This window comes from Sphaerodactylus townsendi, linkage group LG09 (assembly GCF_021028975.2).
Source record: "Sphaerodactylus townsendi isolate TG3544 linkage group LG09, MPM_Stown_v2.3, whole genome shotgun sequence".
In the NCBI taxonomy this organism is placed as follows: Eukaryota; Metazoa; Chordata; class Lepidosauria; order Squamata; family Sphaerodactylidae; genus Sphaerodactylus; species Sphaerodactylus townsendi.
The window spans coordinates 28,889,496-28,913,068 of record NC_059433.1 but is presented as its reverse complement, the minus strand read 5'-3'; the positions used below and the strand labels follow the sequence as shown (position 1 = coordinate 28,913,068).

Genomic DNA, 23,573 nt, shown 5'->3' with positions numbered 1-23,573 from the left:
CGTGTCCTTGTGGCCACCATATTGGTGCCATACAGATAAGGGGCTGCCAGGCAGGGGGAGCTCTCCCAGGGCGGCTTAGTTCTGTGTAGTGTTCTGGAACTTCCACACAGCACCAGGGGGAGGATTGGAGGGTAAGTTGACTAGAACTAATACTCTGGAGAAGTTCCAAGACTTTCAGTGGTAAATTGAACAATAAAAGTACAATCTTTGTAACCTTAGAAACTCATCAGCATGATGGGAATAAAAAGCAGAAACTTTAGAAATAATAGGACATGCAGTTGATGTGAGCAGAAGTATATGATTGACATCAATATAAAAGGACAATTGGGCAGTGTGTACACGCCAAGGTAGAGAATAGTGAGATGATACCCTAACTGACAACAAGGATAATTATTTGGCATGCCGACCTGTGAGAAAAAACTGTCCGGGATAGGTTTAGGATGGCAAGATGTTGAAGGCATCCGTGAAGAAGTGCTCCACACATCTAAATGATAAAAAAGAAAATTTATATAAATCAGTTTGCAATAATAAAGGTAGAAATCTACTTTGTAAATTAAAAAAAATTACCATGTCTAATGCACACTCCGTGTTGGATAAATCCAGATGTGTAATAGCATTTGACTGGGCCAAAAAGTTATGTAAGTGCTACAAGAAAAGGGAAAAAAAGTTTTAATTTTCTTACCCTATCAATCTCAACTCTTCAAATCTGATGATGATTGCTAATCTGATCCTTCACTCTTAAACATATTCAAACTCAAAACATTTTTTTCTTTAAAAATTACTGGCTGCATTAGGACAAACAGAGGTCTTGAAATTTAAGCCTCCATATTCATTATCTGTTCCCATCAAGGCTCTTGCTCTCAACTGTTGATATTCAAGCAACTGTAGATGAAAAGGAATAGCCTTATTCATTTTCTGTTGCATGAACTAGCAAAGAGAAGAAAGAGACACATTTTGTCAAAGGATTCTAATCTCAGAATACACATGCTATCTTCCTATGACATGGGAAGGAACACTGCAGACACACTTATTCAATGGAGTTGGGAGTTTTGAAGAAACTCAAAGTGATGCTACCATTTTTTTCTTTAGTATTTTCTGTCAGAATGTCGGCTACCTTGCTTTGTTCACATGTGATTAGCAAAGCAAGAAGGCTAGAATAAAGCTGATATTTTGGGGATGTTCAAAATAAAAAAATGGGGTTCAAAATAAAACAAATCTATGGCTACCAATCTTGATCCTCCTTGATCTGAGATTGCAAATGCCTTAGCAGACCAGGTGCTCGGGAGCAGCAGCAGCAGAAGGCCATTGCTTTCACATCTGCATGTGAGCTCCCAAAGGCACCTGGTGGGCCACTGCAAGTAGCAGAGTGCTGGACTAGATGGACTCTGGTCTGATCCAGCAGGCTCTTTCTTATGTTCCACTTTTGGCTAATGGGGATACAGTACTTTGTAACAGGTTACGCAAATGAAGGCGGCTCCTAGCCAAAGGTTATAGTTCACTAAGAGATTGTCACTAAAAAGAGGACCTTAAAACTGCAGGTTTGTATGAACTATTAATAACCTAATTTTTTTGTCTTCACTCATTGCTTAAACATGACAGATTGCTTTAGAAACTAGGAGAAAAAGGAGTACCTACTGAAAGGTCATCACCCCGAAGAATATTCCCTGAGAGATCAAAATGAGTAAGTGTGGTAGCTAACAGCTGGTTGGCACTCAGTGACTGGGAAAGGCTGTTCACCCCTATAACAGAATTTTTCATGGTTACTTCTGTCACTCTTAAAGAACTAGCAATTGTTCTACAAGTATATATCTTCTGCAAAAATTTAAAGATCTTGCAGACTGTCTTACAGCAAAACAGTGAATTAATACTGAAGTGAGCTGTGGGCTAGAAAGGTAGAATTTCTATATGCTGATCACCTTCTGTCCTTACTGGAAATGCAAAGTTGCTTTACGTAGCAAGATAAAGCATCGTACAAATACAAATGTCTATACAAGATTGATCACAGATGAAACATATTTTATAATCTTATAATATGTTTACCAGCTAGTAGGATGCTATTTGGACAAATGATGATGATGATCATGATCATCATGTTTATTCAGTCATTGACCCACAAATAGATAAAACATATACAAATGAGCAGATATATCCCTTTGGTTGTTAACACAAACTAACAATTCAGTTCCTTATGACAAATAGATCAGAGAAATAACTGCTGTGAGAGACACAGAAGTACGTCAGTCCACGTTCAGTAAGTTTATAGCTTATATGACACAAATTAGAAAAATGTGAAGGGAAAGAAAGGGTTGATTGAAGAGCTGGCTGAAAAAATGTGTACCTTGTGTGCACATGTAGCTTTAGGGGACAAAGGAGGGATGCCAACTTCCAGGTGGGACTTGGAGATCTCCCATAATTACATGTTATCTCCTGACTGCAGAGATCTGCCCTCCTGAAGAAAAGGGATGCTTTGAAGGGTGAACTCCATGCATTGTACCCCACTGAGGTTCATGTCCTCCCCAGGTTCAATCTCAAAATCACCAGGGGTTTCCTAACGTGTATCTGGCAACCCTACCCCTCCATCCCTTGGCAGCAGCCAGGGGGTACCTAGCAACCCTAGAACCAAGTAAGATTCTACAGAAGAGTTGTGCTTTAAAAGAGAAAAGATAATCTAATAAACATGTTATAGAAGCAGGAAACTGGACTAAACAAACTAGATCAGCAAAAGGGAATTCATATGCAGTGTGTTTATTTTTATAACTATTTGGACCATCTGCCGTCACCAAAAACAGCAGAACATGTGAATGTCCAGAAAACAGCAAGCAATGATTAGAAAGGAAGGGGACCAGGTTTGTTTTAAACTGTAAACCTGCCCCTCAGTTACATGATGTTCTGAGGGTAATAAGTAGGTTTGTTGCTGTGAGGTAAGCACTGGGGTGAGCAAGCACAACACAGAGATTACTGAGGCAAGAGTTCTTTAATAAAGAATATATTTATTTATTTACACATTGGTTTCAAGATACAAATCAGCAACACAGGTCTCCAAATAGTCAACTGTCAAGTCAAGTCCAATTTTACTTGTGTATGTCTAAAAGCCATTACAAAAAAAAATTGTGCTAAAGATAGTCAAATAAGAAACCTGGCTAAGGCACATGAATTTAAGCCAGTTATGGCTTCAGAGTGTGGTTTGAATGGTCTTTAATGTTTTTAAGTACAAACAGGATTTTATTGACACCACAAGACCATGCACACTCTTGGTTAATTATAAAATGGGCGTAGTGCAAAGGAGTTTCCTGTATGACTGGATTCTGGAGCTGCACTTCCCCAAACAGATAGTGCAAGAAAGTCTATGAAAAAGGAAGGCACAAACAACGTTGTATAAGGTTTCTCTGGCTAGACCCAGCATGGTGTAGCGGTTAAGAGCAGGAGATTGTAAGCCCCTTTGAGTCTCCTTACAGGAGAGAAAGGGGGGATATAAATCCAAACTCTTCTCCTGTTCTTCCTCAGTTATAACACCTTCAATTGCCTAGACTTTGATAGCCAGAGTCACCTCATAGTTTCCCCAGTACTGTATGCCAAACAAATAGCTGTTTGTGTCCTAATCAATGTTGCACAAATACATCCTAAATCTAGCTTCAGTTGTACACATGTCTTCAAAGTGGTCTGCACGAGATAGTTAAATCTGAACTCAGTTAACACCGATGGGCTTATAGTATACAGAACACAGCTGCTACAGCAAGTCATTTTTTGCAAAGAAGTGGAGTGCTACAAGAAACAGTGCCCCTTCATGCTAAAAAAGTAATAAAAACATTTAAGGCAATACCGTCAAAACATACCTTTCGGTGATAATGAGGTCTTAGATACATTTAAATGCGTCAGCCCCTTTGGCAGTTTGGCAAATTGAACACTTAGTGAGGACACACCTGTAAAGAAATAAAGAACATCATACTGGATGTAAGACACTAAATGTTTAAGTGATTATACAGTATGGATTCATTAACCATCTGCAGATGTACAGAGAAACGGCATTGCGGTGGCACTTAAGTGTGTCGGACTTTAATCTGGAAAACTGGCTTCGATCCCCCACTCCTACACATGAAGCCTGCTGGATTACCTTGGGCCCTTCCTGTGATTGGCCAAGAAGATTTTTTTAAAGTTTTGCTTCAACAGCAGCTGCCACCACAGCACAAGGATCAGTATGGTGAGGCTGAAGGGAAATTGTGGCAGCCATTTTATGGCAGGCTCCACCTCCTGTGGCAACCATTTTGTAGTGCCTACAGGCTCAAAACGATCTAAGTGGATCCTTAATGTGGAACTACTTGATTCTTTCCAATCTTGCCATTTTTTCACTGAATAACCACTTGGAGCTGCTTTTACAATGTCTAGAGAAAAAAAATAGCAATACGGGTAAGCTGCTTGGGGACAAGCAGGTAGTTCAGCCAGTACTAGAGCAGCTGAGAATAGGATATTTCAAATGGCAATGGAACATCTCAAGAGGTCACTTTTTAAAAGAAACAGGATTTCTTCACTCTTCAACATTTCAGGCAGAAACTTTGTACAACAGGGTACATCTTAATTGAACGTTGTTTACTATTATTTACTTGCATACACGTAGCTTATCTTCAGCCACTCAGTGAAGATGCTGCAGTGACAACAGCTGCTATTGAAGTGACTTAAAAACAACTGCACATCCAATCAGGTCTCCAATGGCCAATCAGAAACCTTGTGGGTCAAAAGTCCCACCCACTTTTTAAAAACACTTGGCCATGTCAAGAAAGGTGCCAGTAGGCCCCAGGGCATCCACAAATTCCACATTAAGGACTACAGATTTATATATACCCTTAGGAATAATTTTTAGCATATGTGCTGGGAGAAAAGCTCTTTCAAAGGAATTAAAGTAAAGTTTCCCCTTCAGTCGTGTCCGACCCTGGAGTACCACTGCAAGCAGTGATTTCATAGGCAAGCCGTTTTTTGGGGGTAGTTTGCCATTGCTTTCCCCAGCTATTCTTTACCCCCTAGCTCTGTGCTAGGTACTCATTTACCGACCAAGGAACGCATGGATAGCTGAGTTGACCATGAGCCAGCTGCCAGGATATCTGACCCACAGGGGGTTCGAACTCCTGACCGTGTGAGTGGCAGTGAAAGCACTTAACCACTATGCCATGCGGCTCCTTCAAAGGAATTAGCTCTTAAGAAAATATGTTTAAGATTGGGATCACAAGTCTTCCGATCATCACTCTCACAAAGTTACATGTAGCCATGCCTCTTTCTGTCCATCCCTCAAGCTATTTATTTTTGGTACTTTGATGAAACACAGCACGCATTAATATGATCTCTTTGTTCAGAATGTTAGGCAACGTTATAAGAGAATCCTTCTGCTGATGTACATACAGGAGATTTTAAAACATTCCATGTAAGGAAGTAGAGGAAAGGTGATGGACAAACATCACAGCCCACTGAAACATTCAACCGAGCATGACTCAGAAACGAAACCAAATCTCATGGGTTTAAAAATGATTCAGTGCGCTGTTATACAGTGATAGCCTTATCATTCATTATTAACTGGGCTGACTGCCAGCTCTAGATACTTACAATCTGGATGCGTACAAGGACCTCTTTTCTCTAAATACTGCTTCTAAACTTACATTAGATGCCCAATTCTCTTCAATATATACATTTATGGGAAGCCTCATGAAATGGAACAAGATAATCATTGTTGTCTCGAGTGCAACTATTATCTTCATGATCAAGGTACCTTCATTAACACAGGGCCATTTTCCCCTCTCCATCCAAAACTACTCATCCTCTGCTGCCTTAACTGAAAAGTCAGCAATCTTTGTGAAACCAAGTGAGACTTAGTGAAATTTGTAGACACTATAACGATTAAATGGTGCTTGGTTGGCAGCTTAAGCTGAGGGACATGAACTAAACAAACAGTTTTCAGTCATTTGTGAACAAAGGATATTTACAAAGCAATTATACCAGCCAGACTGCTGTATTATTCAAGGAAAAAAACCCTGAATGAAATAGTGCTAATCCTCTTATTAGGCTTGTGTCAGGAGGGAGAAAAATACAAGTGTTACAGTACCTCTGTCCTCCAAGGGGTTGCCGGCAAGGTTAATTGTATGAAGTCCTGAGTTGGGATTATGGGATAGGGCACTGGCCAGTTTCTGTGCAAAATCTCTACAAGAAAAAAAAATCCAAAACAATAAAAAGGATTATATCATCTTTTGCATGATGTCATAGGCAATAGCTTGAAATGACTACTATGGAATTTGAAAATGAAAACAGGGAAGCGCTGCATTGAATCTAGGTACAATTTTCCTCTAACGTTAAGGCTGGCTGTGCCCATCTGTAACATTATTTATTTATTTATTTATTTATTGAGGAGCAGCGGTGGCATATTGGTTAAGAGCAGGTGCATTCTAATCTGGAGAACCGGGTTTGATTCCCCGCTCTGCCACTTCAGCTGTGGAGACTTATCTGGGGAACCAGATCAGCCTGTGCACTCCAACACATGTCAGCTGGGTGACCTTGGCCTAGTCACAGCTCTTCGGAGCTCTCTCAGCCCCACCCACATCACATGGTGTTTGTTGTAGGGGGAAGGAGGGAAAGGAGATTGTAAGCCCCCTTGAGTCTCCTTACAGGAGAGAAAGGAAGGTATAAATCCAAACTCCTCCTCCTCTTCTTCCTCTTCTACTTTACATTAATATCCTGCCAATCTCCTGAAGGGCTCCAGGCAGCTTTACATATAAATGCGTGATTAAAACATAATAAAAATAGTACATGAATGCTGTTTTCCCTATGTGCTTCTCCCCAGCCATACGAAGATAAAAGAATACACTGCAGAAAAGATCCCAGGACCATATCTGAGAATACAACACTACAGTGTAGCATTGTAGATCATTGTAATGCACCAAAAATTACTAAAAGCAGGCATAGTATTTTGTTTTTGTATGCAAACCTCTTTTGTGACACACACACACACACACACACACACACTAAACTGAAAAGCATTTGTAAGGATACTTCTAGTCAAACCGATTCTCACTAGGCAATAAATGAGATCTGAATGATTTCCTGATTGGGTTTCCTTTGAATCATTACCAACGTCGACTGCAGATATATCGCACATTATTTGGCAAAGAAATGAAATACACAAGAGGCATAACTTTGAAGTTGTACTTTAAAAATTTAACATCACTCTGACATTATTGTACCTGGCTAAATGCTTGTAACTGATGTATGAAAATCCACTTACGTTCTAAGACCTGCATTCTCCAGTACTAATTCTTCCAGTCTATTGGATCTGCTCACCACTCTCAAGATCTGCTCACAAACATCAGCGGACTGTCACGGCAGCAATGTTGCAATGTTAGGTATCAATAAAAACCAGATTAGGTATCAATAAAAATCAAAACAAAATCACATGGGTGACTGCCAAAAACTGCTATTGCAAGGTAGGACTACTTTTTTCCTAAGTATCTGAAGTCTGTAACAGAACTCTGAAGGCATGTATTGGTTAACACACTTCCAGTGTGATTGAGGCAAACAAGAATCTACTTATAAATATCACAGTCCCAGTTTGAAGCACGCATTACACAGAAGGTTGTTTGGGTTGGCAGCAGTGGCGTAAGAGGTTAAGAGCTCGTGTATCTAATCTGGAGGAACCGGGTTGGATTCCCAGCTCTGCTGCCTGAGCTGTGGAGGCTTATCTGGGGAATCCAGATTAGCCTGTGCACTCCCACACACGCCAGCTGGGTGACCTTGGCCTAGTCACAGCTTCTCGGAGCTCTCTCAGCCCCACCTACCTCACAGGGTGTTTGTTGTGAGGGGGGAAGGGCAAGGAGATTGTCAGCCCCTTTGAGTCTCCTGCAGGAGAGAAAGGGGGGATATAAATCCAAACTCTTCTTCTTCTTCTTCTCTTCTATGTCATGCATAAAAGTTCCAGTTATAATTTTACTTAATGGGTAGAATCAATTGAAAGTGACTCTAATCACACACACACACACACACCCCTCCCCAACTTGTCATGTTTGCTTCATCTAAACAACAGTGCATTTCAAAATCTCTTGCAGGCTAACACCAGAGCACAGAAACATTAATTACTTTTAATACAGGGTTGCATGTTTCCTGCAGCCTTTTTACTGCATTCATTTCTTTCTCAGACAAGATGATTTCCATAATCTGAAACTACTTGAAGCAGTCCACTATAAGATGATAATTCAACAGCAGCACATTTGACTACACCGAAACATGCAAAATGCAATATTGAAGCAGAGTTATTCCAAGGAACTTATGGTTGTACATCTCTTTTTTAATAGCTACTGTACTCCAAAATCACCACAAATTCAATAAATATCAACTTACAAAAGCCATGATATCAATATCTGCCCTTTACCCTTTATACTTACTAATTTTAGATCCTTGGAGGAAAGCTTTGTAAACCACTGATTGTATTCTAGAGCAGCAACAATAGGTATTAAATCCCTACAAAAAAAAAGCATCAAGTTTTAGAAAACAATTCACATAAATGATGAGATGATCCACCAATCTTAGGGACACGCTTTACCATTTTGAAGTACATGAGATGCTTAACAGCTACATTTTGACAGTGCTTTGTCATTTGTATTTCTCCAGCAAATGGTCAGGTGGTAAAGAAAATTCAAATAATTTTGTTTTGTCTGATTTTTCAGGGCCTAACTACATCCAAAGTTGTTGGGTAACTGGCATACAACCAGACACACAGTTAGGCCCACTTTGTGGGAAACTACCTTAAAAAGTGTTCATTCACAGTTGAGAGGAAACAGAAAGAGCTTCCAGGTCCCTTCCATCCCATTTAGCCAGCTGAAAGGGATTTGGTGGGGGCTTTCCCTTCCTTTTCTCTGGCTCCAAAAAAGGGCATGAAGTCCCTGACTGTCATACTTTCTGCTGGAGAAAGCAAAGAGGGCACGAAGTTTCTTCTTCCCCCTTGCAGGACTGACAGCATAGGCAGTTTTAAGGGGATTTCCCCTGATGTCCTTCTGGCTGTTAGTCTGGTTGTGAACCAGTGATCGGACACGTGTCCAGCATATCATGTAGTTTGGCCCTCAGAGTGGTCCTATTGGGAGAATTCACAGAAGAGTTAGAATAGATCTTTCTCTGCCTTCTCTTTCCCAAGCAGGCTGCTCTTTGCTCTGAAAATCCTTTTGAACAGTTGGGAAGGCCTTGAAAAATAGCACTTGGTGCTGCATTAATGAGAGGAACTCAGGAAAATCATTTGAAGGAATCATTTGAAGAAATGATTCTTCTGCCTCAAACCACTAATGAAAAGGGTGAAGGAAGCACTTCTACTGGATTTCCCTATTGTCACAGTACCCCGCTGTACCCCATGAAGGTCTCCTGCATTCCCCACCCCGCTCCGCCCCAAGATTTTCAGATGAAGAAGGTAGGAAAAGATTCCTCTTTGCCAGTGCCTTCCATTAATCTTTTCCCTGGATCCATCCCATTGCAGATGTTGTGAAGTGAGAACCAGACTCGGAATTGGTTTTAGCTCATGAAAGTACAATTTATCTTTTTATCAGCTTGTTTCGTATTTGATCCACATAATCATTGATATTCTTAATTGAGCTGAATATTTAAAAGCTTAGACAGCCTGATAGTTTAGCATAATCTTATGACTGAATAAATCCAGGCAATGTATCTAGTCCTCTAGAGTGACCAAGGAAGCTGAAGGATTGCAAAAGGTAATATCGCTTTCCACAAAAAGTCTCTCTTCTAATTGTAAAGGGGATTTTGTCTATAAATCCTAGAATGGTTTTCTCTTCTTTAATCCTAGCCTTTGAATTCAAAACGTCCCCCTGCCTCCTGCATAATTCTATCCATTAAACAGATACTAATAGAAACACTGGTGAATGTCTGCATGCTAACTACAGCAAAATCACATTAAGAGTTGCCATAGCCTTTAGTGTGGCAGACAGCTCGAATGCAGAGAAGACAGATAACTGCCCTACACAATGAATATGATAGTAGATGCTCTATTATATATTTCAAAATGCTCACAGAGGATCATAAAAAGCACAATTTTACTTTAAAACCTAAACCATTTTAGTACAAAGAGCACTTCATCATCATAATTTGGCAACTTTCTTCTTCTAGATATTCAATCTTCAAGAGTCGGCAAGAAAGAAAATGACTTAGCATAAAAATAAGCGTATACAAATATGACAGAGAAAAAAAATCTAACAACATGATCTGAATTCAAAGGGCTACTTCAAGAGTTACCAATGGAATATGCACAGAGGACTGTTATCCGCCCACCTTTTGAACAGTAAACCTCCTATGCCATTTCAAAATATAGTTTGGAAGGTCCGCTTAGTCTTAACAGTTGCTGCCCAGCATGAAGCGTGTGTTTGGGTGTGCATAAGTTTGCTTGAAAAATACAAGTTCAAGGGTTTTTTTGTACGTCCCTGGATCTCACTGTGCAGTTCTTCAGATCTCAGCCAGCAAGGTCATTCCTGAGTAAGCAGCCCAATAAAAGGCATAGATATCTCTATGCATGCGTAAAAACCATACACAGCAGCAAAGTTAAAATGTCATGTGTGTCTGCAAGGTTTTGAGAACTGTCTTCTGGATCAAGTGTAGGACCACAGCTACTATAGATTATGGCAGTTCGCAGCACAATGCATGACGATATGGCACTTGGCCACAGGATATCAAGTCACGTATTAATTCAAGGTAAGGGTTGCACATATCCCAAACACATTCCTAAAATTGGCAAGAAGCCTCCTTTCAACAGCACCTGCATTTTAGTTTAAAGAACTAGGTTTCATGGGGGCAACTCTACAGTTGTGAACATATTCTACCTCAGAGGCTTACTGATGTCAATGCATCTTCCATAAATAGTAAAAGATTTTCCTATATAAAACTGCAGCTAGTGACCTGGAGTAAAGTGGATAGACAGTCTCTAATGCAATATGCCTTGCTCTTTATTGCAGGGTGTCAAACTCAGTGTTACGAGGGCCAGATATGACACATCTGTGATTTGGGCGGGCGAAGCTTGGGGGGGGGGAACTGCTTCGGCTGGCCCCAGAAGATCAGGGGGGGGGGCTGGACTAGCAAGCTTGCAATGGGGTGGGGTAACTGCTTTGAGAGGACTTATCAGGCCTGGGAGCCAACTCTGGCACCCCCTGCCCCATGCATCAGGTCACCAGGTCTGGAGTAAAGGGGGGCTGCCTCAGCTGGCTCACACGCTTGGTAAGTTCCCTCAAGGGACTGGATCCTCCCACCCCCGGGCTGCATGTTTAACACCCCTGCTTTATCATTTCATTGTTTCTTGGCTTTGAAAAAAAGCTATTACCAATCATGTAATTGTCTCATTGTCTCAGAGTACAACTTGAAACAAATTCGTATCACCAATGGCAAACCATCCTTTTTTAGAATTCTGCTCTCTTTGAACAATTTTGAACAGTCAGGTTAGAGAGACCTTGGAAACACAAGTCACGTGATGTATTTAAAGCACACTGCAAAAGGGGCATCTGAATGCTATTTTTGACTTCAATATGTCCAGCTAATGCTAAGATTATTATCAACGTATTTTTGGAGGCAACAATCTGCTGTGTTAATTGTCAGCTTTCTCATCTGTGCCCTTCTGGCTTTAGCATTTCTTAACCCAAGGTCAGGCATTTTGTCCCAACAGAAAATGCTTTGCGGGGAGGGGTAACAAGTCTACATCGGTTGTCCCAAAAGAAAACACAAAAGTATACATAAGGTGAACCACTCCATTCTCACCTCTGGATATTCTGGGATGATGAGATACTAAAGCACAAGCACACACCAGGACGGTAACAATAAGTAGAAGGAAAGTGTTGCCACACAAGGATGTCAGAACCCACCCAGGAGATTAGCACTGAAGATTGCTTTTGCTCTTCCTATTCACACATTGATACATCAAGTCTGTCATCAATGCTGAACGGCACAATACAGATTTCCTTCTTGAAAGAAGCAGCACACAAATCCTTTCTGCTTGATGGGATTAAGCTGGACACTTGATATACTAAGAATGTTGTGTCTTCTCTTCTCTTGCAGAAATCTCAGCACAGAAAAAAATGAATTCACTTTCTGTTGCATGGCAACACAGACATACTCACTCCATAATGACTTCTCAACCGTCACTGATGCTACATTGAAGCCCACATGTACTTTGTTCATGGCAAAGATTTCCAGGCCACATTTCTGCACAGTTAATAAGTGACACCATTTCCACAAAGTAATATTTTCCTTGTCACTGAAGTTCTGGGCAGGCAGATATACAACTACTGTTGCCAGGTCCCTCTTGACAACCAGTGGAAGATCTTGGGGGATGGGTACAGGGGACACTGGTCAGCACACCTGCACAATGATGTCACTTCCAGCATGATGCAGAAGCACCAATGTCATATGGGGAGGGGACACTCTAGCACTTGCCTCCAAAGCTCTACAGTTTCCACAGAATTTTGGAGAGCGATACAGTGTCCTCCTTGAGCAATGCCGGCGCTTCCATATCACACTGGAAGTGACATCATTGCAAATGCATGCAAACTGCTCCTTCCCTTTTAGCTGGCCTACTTCCACCCACCAAACAACTGAGTGTCGGCGGGCAGTAGGAGGATTCAGAGGGAGACTGCACACCGTCAGTGGGCACCTGAGAACCCTTCATGCAACATTATTATAAAAGTTGGAGAAAGTACATCTCACATAGCCTCTGTTATCTTAGAGGACATGAAGACAAATATCCTTAGAACACTTACAGCAGTCTGCTTTCTGAAGGAACGTACTGAATATTACAGACATCTTTTCACTACCATGCAGCAATTTTATCAACAAATTTGCATCTAAAACTTCCCCCCAGTATTGAGAAACAGTAGCAGTTTTGCCCCACAGTGGCGGAAGTCTTTTTAAATGGATATAGTTTCATATTCCAACGGCGTCTGAACATGAAACTATTTTCCGCCAGCAGCTCAAACGAGAGTCCCAAGAATTTCCAAGTTTTTCTAATCAACATATCTCAACATGAAATTTCATTACATTTCTATAGGACTCTTCCATTTGCATATCTACCACTTGCAGAAAAGTCACAAGTTTAACTACAGATGCTAAATTGAGTGCAATGCCCAATTAATTATCCTGACTGCCTGATCCTAGCATACAAATGAAGTCATACAATGCAAGCTGTTAAATCAGAACACATTATGAAACATCTCCGGAACACGTAACAGGATCACCAGAAGATTCCTTGGAATCGTACATTTTAGACTTGTGCCATTTTAAAATATTTGCTTTCATTTCAAAAGCTTCATTCCCATCATCAGTTTTTTTGGGTCCACTTTCTCATTAGTCTAGAAATGAATAAATATTCCTACTCAACCAAATTGCTCACTGCCAATGAAAGTGAATGGTGTTCACCTATCTGTTGTAATTTCTGCCACCCTAACATACTGACTGCCCTGACCTGGATAGCCCAGGTTAGCATGATCTCTTCAGATACCAATTGCTAAGCCAGGTTAGCCCTGGTTAGTACCTGGATGGGAGGATGCCTAGGAAATCCACTTCTGAACACTCCTTGCCATAGGTCGCTTGTGATTTGATGGTATTTTCGATCCATTGACACACTGAATGGGTAGCATTGTTCATTTTTATATTTTTGTAATAATGTTACTGGTACCAGGATATTTGGTCTTGAAGAAATAACACACGGTGGCTACATAACACCTGGTCAGTTAGTTACACATGTATAACACCTTATGCAGCAAAACCAGTTTATAGAATAAGCTTCCGATAGGCTATCACCTGTGATCCAGATGGCTGAAGTCTTGCAAATTCAATTCCCTGGTATCTTGAGTCAGATAAATTGTATCAACATCCTATTTGGAAAAGAAAAAGAAAAACAGAACATAATTATTTTGGTGTTGCAAATTACTGGAAGGGTGAAGTGTGTGTGGGTGGAATACAATGGGTCTGATCATGTTTTTTTTTGTTCCTCTATCTTTGTACATTCCTCCCTCCTGACCAGTGTTTTAATTGCTGTATTTATGATTTAGTATGTTTATTTTTATCTCAGTTTTAATTGTTTTAATGATATGCTTTAGTTGGTTTTAATAGTTTTGTAAGATGTGGTTTTAATATATATATTTTTAAGGTATACATTTTTTGAAACAAATAAATACAACTAACTGAAAACGAACTCCCCTAATAAGAGTTTGGTACTTACCCACTGCACTTCCTCCCTATATGGAAACCCCAGCCAGTCACAGACACACGCGTACATTTGAGAAAAACCTCCTAAAGAAAAGTAAAGCAACACAAACCATTTTTCTCTATCAGGAATAAGAATCTGAAGCTGATGCTCATATCTCAAGAGGCACAGTCCGTTTTCCTTCCTCTTGCTACTTTGCTGACACAAAATGAAAGAAACTAAGCCTTGACCATGTTGCCTATAATACACAGCAAAATACAAAAAAGCTTAAAAATAGTACCTCCCCATCCCAAACTACACCTTTTAGCTAATTATATCTTTACCAAAAGCCAAACCAAAAAGTCAGAAATAGAAGCTGACTTCTTAGTACAGCCAACTCTAGAATTATATGGTTCAATTCGAAAAGGCACATACTTACCACATGGTCCTAGTTCTGCCACACTTTGACTGTCCCAAAGTGTCTGCAGGTTAGCCAATCTTTCTGGGGGATCCATAATAATTTTTTTCATTATTCTCCTGTATGCAAAAAGTAAATACACACGGTATTTAAAAGAAACCCAGATGTACAATTGAGTGTTTTATAACTATGTACTTCAAGAAAACACCATGGACTTCCAACTGGGGACATGGGACACGGCAAAAATCTGAACATAAATTGACATAAAGCAGAAGTTCCGCTTTCAGTATTTCCTCTTCCGGTTAACTAATCCCTGGATTTTTTATAATGGATCTTATGACAACAAAAAAACTTAAAACCACGATTTCTTGAGATAAAATGACTGTTTAACATCTTTCTATTAAGTCTAAGGGTTAGCTCGACTATTCAGGTTTTTGCCCCATGTATTCCCATGCATCCCCAGGAATGCCAGCATTTTGAACAAGTTAACTGTACGAACTAGATGATTCCTGATGTAGTCACCTCTACAACGGCAACAACTGAAAATTAGAGTCACAGGAAATGTTTACTATATTCATAATTTATTGCTGATTTTTGCTATATGATTTATAGCTTTGGGCTCACCACTGTAAGAATTTCCTTAATTTGCTTCCACTTGTCTTACACTGATTTCATCATACATGATTAAATCAGTCTAAACATATATCAAAGATTTTGCACATCAGGGTTTACAGGTTCAATCTCTGCCTTTTAAAGTAAAAAAGAAATCTCTTTTTACCTGGTATCAGAAGAACCCAATCAATAAACCAGATTAATCAATGCACTGACGCAATATAAGGCAGTTCCTCCTTTCTAATTCTGAGGTTGATTATGGTTTATCAGCAACTATGTTTTTCCTGATGTACACAATAGTATGAACCAAGAGGAAGAAATCATCAGACACTAAGGGCAAAGTGAAGGGGAAATGGAATGCATGGGCCTGCGGCGTATTTGTGATATCAGAACCAGCAGACAAGAGTATAAATATATCTCACCTGGATAACTCCAGGCTACCTTGATCTCATCACATTTCAGAGCTAAGCAGAGTTGGCCTGGATAGATTTGGATGGGACACCTCCAAGGAATACCAGGGTTTTGTGATGTGGAGGCAGGCAATGGAAAACCACTTCTGAATGTCTCTTACCTTGAAAACACTACCAGGGGGTCGCCATAAGTTAGCTGTGACTTGACAGTATGCATGGGTGTGTGTGTACACACTTTTTTATATGTGGAAACACATGGGTATACTCAGATCTCATTCCAAAATAATCAGAATTAGCAGATTAATTTGCTGGTTGTCTGAAAATGAATCTGAATTCTGACTGGGTTCTGGACTCTATACTAAAGTGTATGAGGAGGACATAATTGCTGTGAACCAAAACAAGAGCCATCAAGCCCCACAGAGCCATCAAGCCCCACAACAGCAAATAATGGAATCTACCCTTCTGCCCCCATTGTCTTGGTAAACTTGATAACCAAATGCTCTTCTATATTCTTTCTGCAAATAAGGCAGAGGTACTGGAACAGCACAATGAACACACGCAGTCTTGGTAAGTTAATATTCAACATACGCTACAGTTTTCTCAGTAATGAGCACCTACAGTGGAGAAAGACCAGGGAATATCCTCCTAAGGCACGTTCCAATGTGTGCCAGTACTTCATGGATATCTTCAGAGGACGCCAACTTCATAGAAATGTTGCATTTTTCTGTTTCTACAATCAGCTGTATATAAACGATAGACAATAATTAAGAATCCTAGTTTTCTTTAAATATTTTTTTATTTCTAAATAGTCTCAGTAAACAGTAGCACAAGGAACATCTAGCAATGCTGAACAAAAGACTATTCCAAATAAGAACCTGCTTCCTAATACTGCATGAAATTACATCTTGTCAACGTAGAGTTTGTTATTATCAGCCAGTCATCTGGGTTAACAGGGGCCCAAACATCTTCTCCCAAGTAACAGACTGCCGGAGGAGCAATAGAAGCCTCCTCCTTTCTAATCTGAACATCTTTGCACATCCTCCATTTCTTCAGGAGACAAAGATGATCAGAGATCACCAGACCTGATATTTACTCAAGTCAGGGATGGAATTACACACAATTATTTCTGTACACACTCTCCTACCAAACCACAGTATCTGTTCATTTTCAGAAAACTGCTGAGGAAGGGGAGGGGACAACATTAAACTGAAGTGCATCTCAGTCAGCTTCTTCCTTCAACTGGAGAAAGGTACAAATAATTCTTCTTTTAGCTATTCCCACTTCTACAAAAAGTAGGCATATTTTGATTAGCATTGCTAATACTAGTTAGAGGTCCATGTGCATTGTTGATCATCTGAGTGTACATGGTATATAAAAAAGACGAGCAGCCATACAGCACAGAATTCAAACTACACAACTCGACTTTATGACCCCATGGCTAATTAACAACTTTTCCTCTTGGGACACTTCATTGGTTAATGAGATATGCAAGACTTGAAACAATGGCATATACCTTTGATTAAAAAATCAACTCCCAAGTTTTCCCTTAGCCATTAAGCCTCAGCTGATGTAAACGAAGAGGCCAGAATGCATTAATCATGTAGTAGATCAGCTTCGAATCAGAATGTGTTGATTTGTTGCTGGACCAAATCAAGGTCAACTGAAATAGAAAACTTCAGCTTCCAAAGAGATTCTTCTCATGGCTTTCGTTTTCTACTGATTAACATCATGACTCAACTAACATATTATGTTCTCCATGGAAGAATATGTAAGAAAAAATATATATTAGAATGCCAAAGAAAATTGGAAAACTGTGGAAGAAAAACAATCGGCAAACAATGTATTGTCGAAGGCTTTCATGGCTGGATTCAACTGGTTGTGGTGGGTTTTCCAGGCTGTGCAGCCGTGGTCTGGTGGATCTTGTTCCTAATGTTTCACCTGCATCTGTGGCTGGCATCTTCAGAGGTGTATCACAGAGGGAAGTGATACACCTCTGAAGATGCCAGCCACAGATGCAGGCGAAACATTAGGAACAAGATCCACCAGACCATGGCCACACAGCCCAGAAAACCCACCACAACCAATCTGCAAACAGCTGACTATATTTTTGTCTCCTCCATGTGAATTTGGGGAGGAGGGGATTTGGCATTAACACACTATATTAAGAATATCTAATTTGTGCAAGGAAGAACAATGTTGAATTGGAATTAGCCCTGACTGCATCTTATGAACACAAACATTGTTATTTATGTATTTCTTCAGTATCTTTTCCCTTTAATTATTTAAATGAAGGTTAAACTGAAAAAAAAGCATCACCCTAATCAATGCAACATTAAATCCTTTAATAACTAAAATATTCACCTGGCCTGGTTTATTGCTGGTGATTCCTTGGATTTCCAAGTAGCTGAAAGTTAGTTCTAGCTGTCATCCAAACAGAACAGAAAAGAAGTTTAACTTGCATGACAATACTAATAAAAGAATTGTACACCCAACTGATCATTGGAAGTCCTCCGGCTTGAACTGAATGTTTCTCTTTCCTTACTACTCAAAAGTAGAAGACTTTTGTGTTTCTAACAAACTACGATTTGCTACTTGTTCTCTTGTTACAAACCAGAGTTCTGAACATTACTTCATTCTAGTTTGTAAACAAGGATCCAAACCATAAATCTGTAATTTCATTCTATTCATAGAAAACAACAAATTATGATTTCATGTGAATTCCAGATTCTTCTGTTAATTAGCCTTAAGGGAAGAGAGAGAAGAAGGAAGGCAGAAGCATGAGAACTTCCAAGTTAATTTAATAACGCAGTCTGCTATTTAAACTGAACACAGACATCTTCTGTTCAGATAGTCTGCAGCCTCCTTTTCCAGAAGTAATCATTCCCCAAGGAAAATGTTACATTTGCCAGTGTGGCACATTCACTGTGATTCCAGTTCTGGGTAATACAATGGGACTAAAGATTCTACATATGACATACATTCTATTAAATAAGATGAAAATTCAAGGCTCCTCATCCCCTTCAGTTTTCTTTTATTAGTGTTTCTGAATAAGTTTGCAGAAAATTAGACATCTACACCATGTTAGCCACTAGCTGTGTGCTATTATCTCCAGATACAAATTCATCATTTGTACGCAACACTGACTCTTTCCTCTGCCAAGGTAATTATCTCCTGCTGTCAGAAGAATCAAAATATTCTATGGAACATGCTGTTAGACAAGTCATGAGGTGCAACTGTGGCCTCCAGAGATGCAACAGACACTGTTCCAAAAAGAATAAACAAAGTACACTAAACTACCTAACATTCCTGGCTTTTTAAAAAACAGGATTGAAAAGGAATTCTGGAAAAACTTGGGACCATGGCAGCAGTTTGGGAGAACTGGCTAGGTAAGATGCATCACAATACTGGGAATGGGATATGTACATCCTAGTAAATTCTCCGAAGGGATCCATGAATTGAAACAGACTCCTTTGATGTCAGGCCTAAACATAGGCTATAGGTTAGCAAGTTGCAGATCAGCCAGTCTTTACTATTAACACGGCATCTGAGGAAGCAAGATGGAGAAGTACTCATCTGCTTGGGGAAAGGAAAACAGCAGGTGAAGATGTACACCGATGAAATCAGCAGTATAGGTTTCAAGCTTCTGGACAAGCTTTAGTATACCCTGACTCAATATGAAACTCAATGGACTTCAGTAAACTTCCCGTTTCAAAATGTGTTTTCGATGGAACAATTCACTCAAACAACCCTACTGAGTTGGATTATGCCGTGGAATTATTTATCTATCTATTTATCTATTAAAATCCATCAGAAGAGTTGATACGAAGCATTTCTCATAAAAATTAATCACTCTCAGTTATGTCCCTCTGTTCCTACATTCATTTCCACAATCATGAACAATGGTTTCAAATTAGGAAATACTAAGAAACAGTAAAGAAAACAGAGTTGGCTTACTTTTGTAGGAATACGAGATGTTAGCATAAAGGCTCGGCATGATGTTAGCACCTAAAAAACAAAAAGGAAACAATGAAAGGATTGTTTATCTTAAAATAAACAATACACAACTAAACCACAAACAACTTACCAGACCGTGCAAGGAACAGGCACAGCAGGCAAACCAGCTAATGAGGGGCAAAAGCAACCCTAACCACAGCAGCCAAATGATTTCTAAGGTACAATTAGTCCCAAACTGCAAATGTGGATGGGGGGAGTGTAATCCCATTCAAGACAGGGGTGTTCTCAAGTCTGCCTTTTTATTAACCCAGACCATCTCCAATTTGTCAGGATTAAGTTTCAACTTGTTCACCCTTTTATACCTCATTACTGACTCTAAGTACTCATTCAGAACATCAACAGCTTCCTCGGAATTAGATGGAGAAGAAAGGCAGAGCTGGGTACAATCTGCATATTGCTAACACTGCAACTCAAATGACCTCTCTCTGTGGCCAGGTGTTACTAAATAGCATGGGGGTAAGATCTAACCCTATGGATCCCCATGGGTCATACACCATGGGGCAGAACAGGAATCCCCTAGCACACTCAGAGACCAATCTGCCAGGTAGGACTCAAGCCACCATAATATGGTGCTGCTTAGTCCCAGCATCAAAGCAGCCAGTAGGATACCATGGACGATGGTATGGAAGGCTGCTGAAAGCTACAGAAGAACTAGGTCACACTAGTTCCCAGAAGAGGTCATCCACTAAGACAACCAAAGCAACTTCTTTTATAAATGCTGGCCTGAAGTCAGTTTGAAAGGGTTCCAGAAAACCAACCTCTGTCAAGAGTTCCGGGAGATGAGAAGCAACTACCTGCTCTAGTATCTTGCCCAGGAATGGAAGCCTGGGGGCTGGTCAGAAGGTCTCCAATAGGGCTCAGGAAAGGTTTATCAGGTGGAGGTATTTACCTCCATGACATGAGAAGTTCTAGCTGCCAATCTCCAAATACTAAGCCTTTCTTAAAGGGGCAGGGCATTTTCTCCAGGATATCTGGCAACCCTGCCCCCCCCCCCCCAATTCTACAGCTCTGGATTGAAAATGTATCCCCATCCTCCAGGCTTACTTTATATGGGATGTTAACTTTGTTTTGGAAACTGTTTCCTGTAAGTACGCCTGCAAGCTGATTCACTGAAAACTCTGTTTGGAAGTTGGCATGTTAGGCTTGATTCTTGCTTTTAATATTTTCCAAGCTGCGGGGACTGGGTGGGGGTGGTGCTTCATGACTGACATAAAAGCTGGCCATACTTTACTTTTCCTTCAACGCACAATCACACATTCCCCCTGAGGCTGACTTTGGCATGAAGGTAGTGGGTGTATCAGCAAAGTGACATGTGTGCTTTTACAACTGACGTTATGTACGTGTGGATTGATGTACATCTAAAGCTGAGACAGAGTCAGTTCATCTATCCTGACGTTTCCCTTTCTCACCAACAGTGGGTAACTGTTAACAGGAAATTCAAATGCAAGAGCTTAGAAGCTCTTCAAATAACACAAAGGGGAAGGAATAGAAGTACGCCGTTTATGCCATTATTTCGATTGCTTCCACTATTGTGTCTGAACTGGGATTTAATGTATCAGTTAAAGGAATTTGCTCTTTCATAGATCTAAATTATTTTAATTAACTTTAAATGGGAAGTATGTTCCTGCAGGAATAATAGTAGAAAAACAGATTACGGAGTGGTTTACCCAACATATTTTCCATTCATCATGGGATCTCTCTAGGATTATTCCATTACCACAAAGTTGCATAAACTACTCAGACTGGAACTGTTCCCAGATGGCACTAGCAGCTTCAACTCACTTCCATTCTCAATGCCAGCTCAAGAGAAATGTCTGTTTTATGTCACTGTGAAACTATGGGCATGATGAGTTTACTGGATTATGGAAAACCATTGTAGTATTACTGTTCAAAAATAGATCCAGTATGGTATTATTTACAGATGTTTTTGAGAAGTAAGAGGGGTAACTGTCTGATTTGTAGTTAATATAATTAATGTGTAGCAGATATTTCATCTATTCTGACCTTTAAAAGAAGACTAATCTTAACCATTATATTACTTGAACAATGATAGATAAAATGGCTCTATATAATTTAGAATACAACAAAAGTCAAGACTCTCTATGTGTGTGTCTTTTGTCATTTTTATCTGTGAAGGTTTATTCAGCTATTTTTGTTGAATCTATAATTTTGCTATTTTATAAAATATAAAAACAATTAAAAATATATAATGGCAAACCACTGTAAATCTTTTTAGTAATCTCTTCTTTTCTGTAAGATTTTTGATCATTTAAAATCATACTTGTACATAAACAAAACTTCTCACTTCTTACTGTGATCTCAGAGAAGTGGGGGTGGGGGGGGGGGACCCAGTCAAACAAGAGCCATTCTGACAATTCTGGCAGAGAAAGGTGGAGCTCAATAAACTCAGTAAGATGGAACTCAGTAGCACAAATGTGCCAAGTAGAGCAGCACAGAAATCTCTAGAAGTCTCCACAGAATCGCCAACAGCCACACTTCCCCCAGTATTAACCTCAGCAATCTTAATATCTTGTGCCTCTAAACAGCCCCAAACAGGCAACAAAAATCAACCTAAAACACAAATAAAAATATAAGTTTGTAAATATGTTTTTTAAAAAATAAACAAGATGAAGCACAGCCACAGATATAACCTCCCTGAGTCATTTATAAGCTTCTAGGTATCAAAAGAACAGCTAGGTGTCAAACTCGCAGCCCTCCAGATTTGATGGACTACAGTTCCCATCATCCCCTGCCAGCATCATGATGGCAGGGGATGATGGGAACTGTAGTCCATAACATATGGAGGGCCGCCAGTTTGACACCTGTGATAGGCCCATGTTAATGTTACTGAAAACGTGGCATTTTACCATTAATTAGGCATTTTTCCTAGGCAACCATACATATAAAATGAACAGATCTCTGGTGATCAGCTTTCTAGCACAATGGAATTAAGCACCTTTAAGATTTTGTGAATAATGCCTGTTTTCCCTTCCAAGTAAAAAAAAAAGTACTTCCCAATGATTCATAGCATTCATGGCAGGCTTATCAAAAACCACAAACTGCCCAGTTGATTGATTATCTCCCATATAACACAAGACCCCTATGGGAACTCTAGAGGGGGAGTTAGTTTAGGACTATACGATGTTTTAAATCTGGGATTAAGCACAGGGAAAGAAATGTTGGTTCAAATACCTAGATAGCCACACTTGGCATTAACCATAATGACCATAATGAAATTCTGCACCTATCTGAATTTTACCCATGGTGGGGAAGAGGGATGCCAGCTTCCAGGTGGGCCTTGCAGATCCCCAAAATTATAGCTCATCTCCAGACTACAGAGATCGGCTTAATAGTGGCCAAGGTACTGGGAATGCTACATCTACACTGGTTCTTCAATTTGTAACATCAGCTGTATAAAAAGACTATTGTACTACAATGAAGTCATCAGCTGCCTGTCTGGGTGTCTAAGCTTCTCAAAACTCTGCTCCAGAATATGCAAACTCTCTATGCGTGAGGGAGACTTTTTATGGCCAAGATATACTTTTGCATCATTACCAATGGCCCCATTTCTAGCTACCACTGCTGTTTAGCTTTTTTTGTTCTCTTCTAGTCATGCTGTGCAACTTCCATTTCTTTGCAACTTACTCTGGGTTCCTGTATGGCTGGTAAAGAACAGCAACTGCTCAAAATGTCTCAAATGCACACCTTGAACTGGATATACCAACAGAACTGCTCAGACATCATAGCTTAGAAACAAATGGGGAAAAGAAACTAAAATATGAACCAAAAATACAGACATGTTGCTTGCGAGTATATAATAAAATAACACATTTATAGTGCGATCAAATAATGACGAAGATCAATAGGAAGGGACTTGCAACGTACACCGTATCTTCTACTTTATGAGCTAGCCTACTTTAGATCAGAACCT

General features: G+C 39.9%; 1 protein-coding gene across 5 annotated transcripts in view; it reads right to left on the bottom strand.

Annotated features, from left to right (window-relative positions):
• Positions 1-23,573, bottom strand: part of CARMIL1 (capping protein regulator and myosin 1 linker 1) — a 156,584-nt gene that overhangs the window by 56,909 nt on the left and 76,102 nt on the right. For all 5 annotated transcript variants that reach the window (XM_048507671.1, XM_048507672.1, XM_048507674.1 and 2 more), the window contains exons 3-15: positions 19,583-19,633; positions 17,990-18,049; positions 16,247-16,368; positions 14,628-14,725; positions 14,225-14,295; positions 13,804-13,877; positions 8,412-8,487; positions 7,259-7,347; positions 6,086-6,180; positions 3,834-3,920; positions 1,636-1,739; positions 568-645; positions 408-484 (exon numbers count right to left, since the gene is read on the bottom strand). In XM_048507671.1, coding sequence (XP_048363628.1) covers positions 408-484; positions 568-645; positions 1,636-1,739; positions 3,834-3,920; positions 6,086-6,180; positions 7,259-7,347; positions 8,412-8,487; positions 13,804-13,877; positions 14,225-14,295; positions 14,628-14,725; positions 16,247-16,368; positions 17,990-18,049; positions 19,583-19,633 — 1,082 coding nt within the window. The remainder of the gene's footprint in view (positions 1-407; positions 485-567; positions 646-1,635; positions 1,740-3,833; positions 3,921-6,085; positions 6,181-7,258; positions 7,348-8,411; positions 8,488-13,803; positions 13,878-14,224; positions 14,296-14,627; positions 14,726-16,246; positions 16,369-17,989; positions 18,050-19,582; positions 19,634-23,573) is intronic.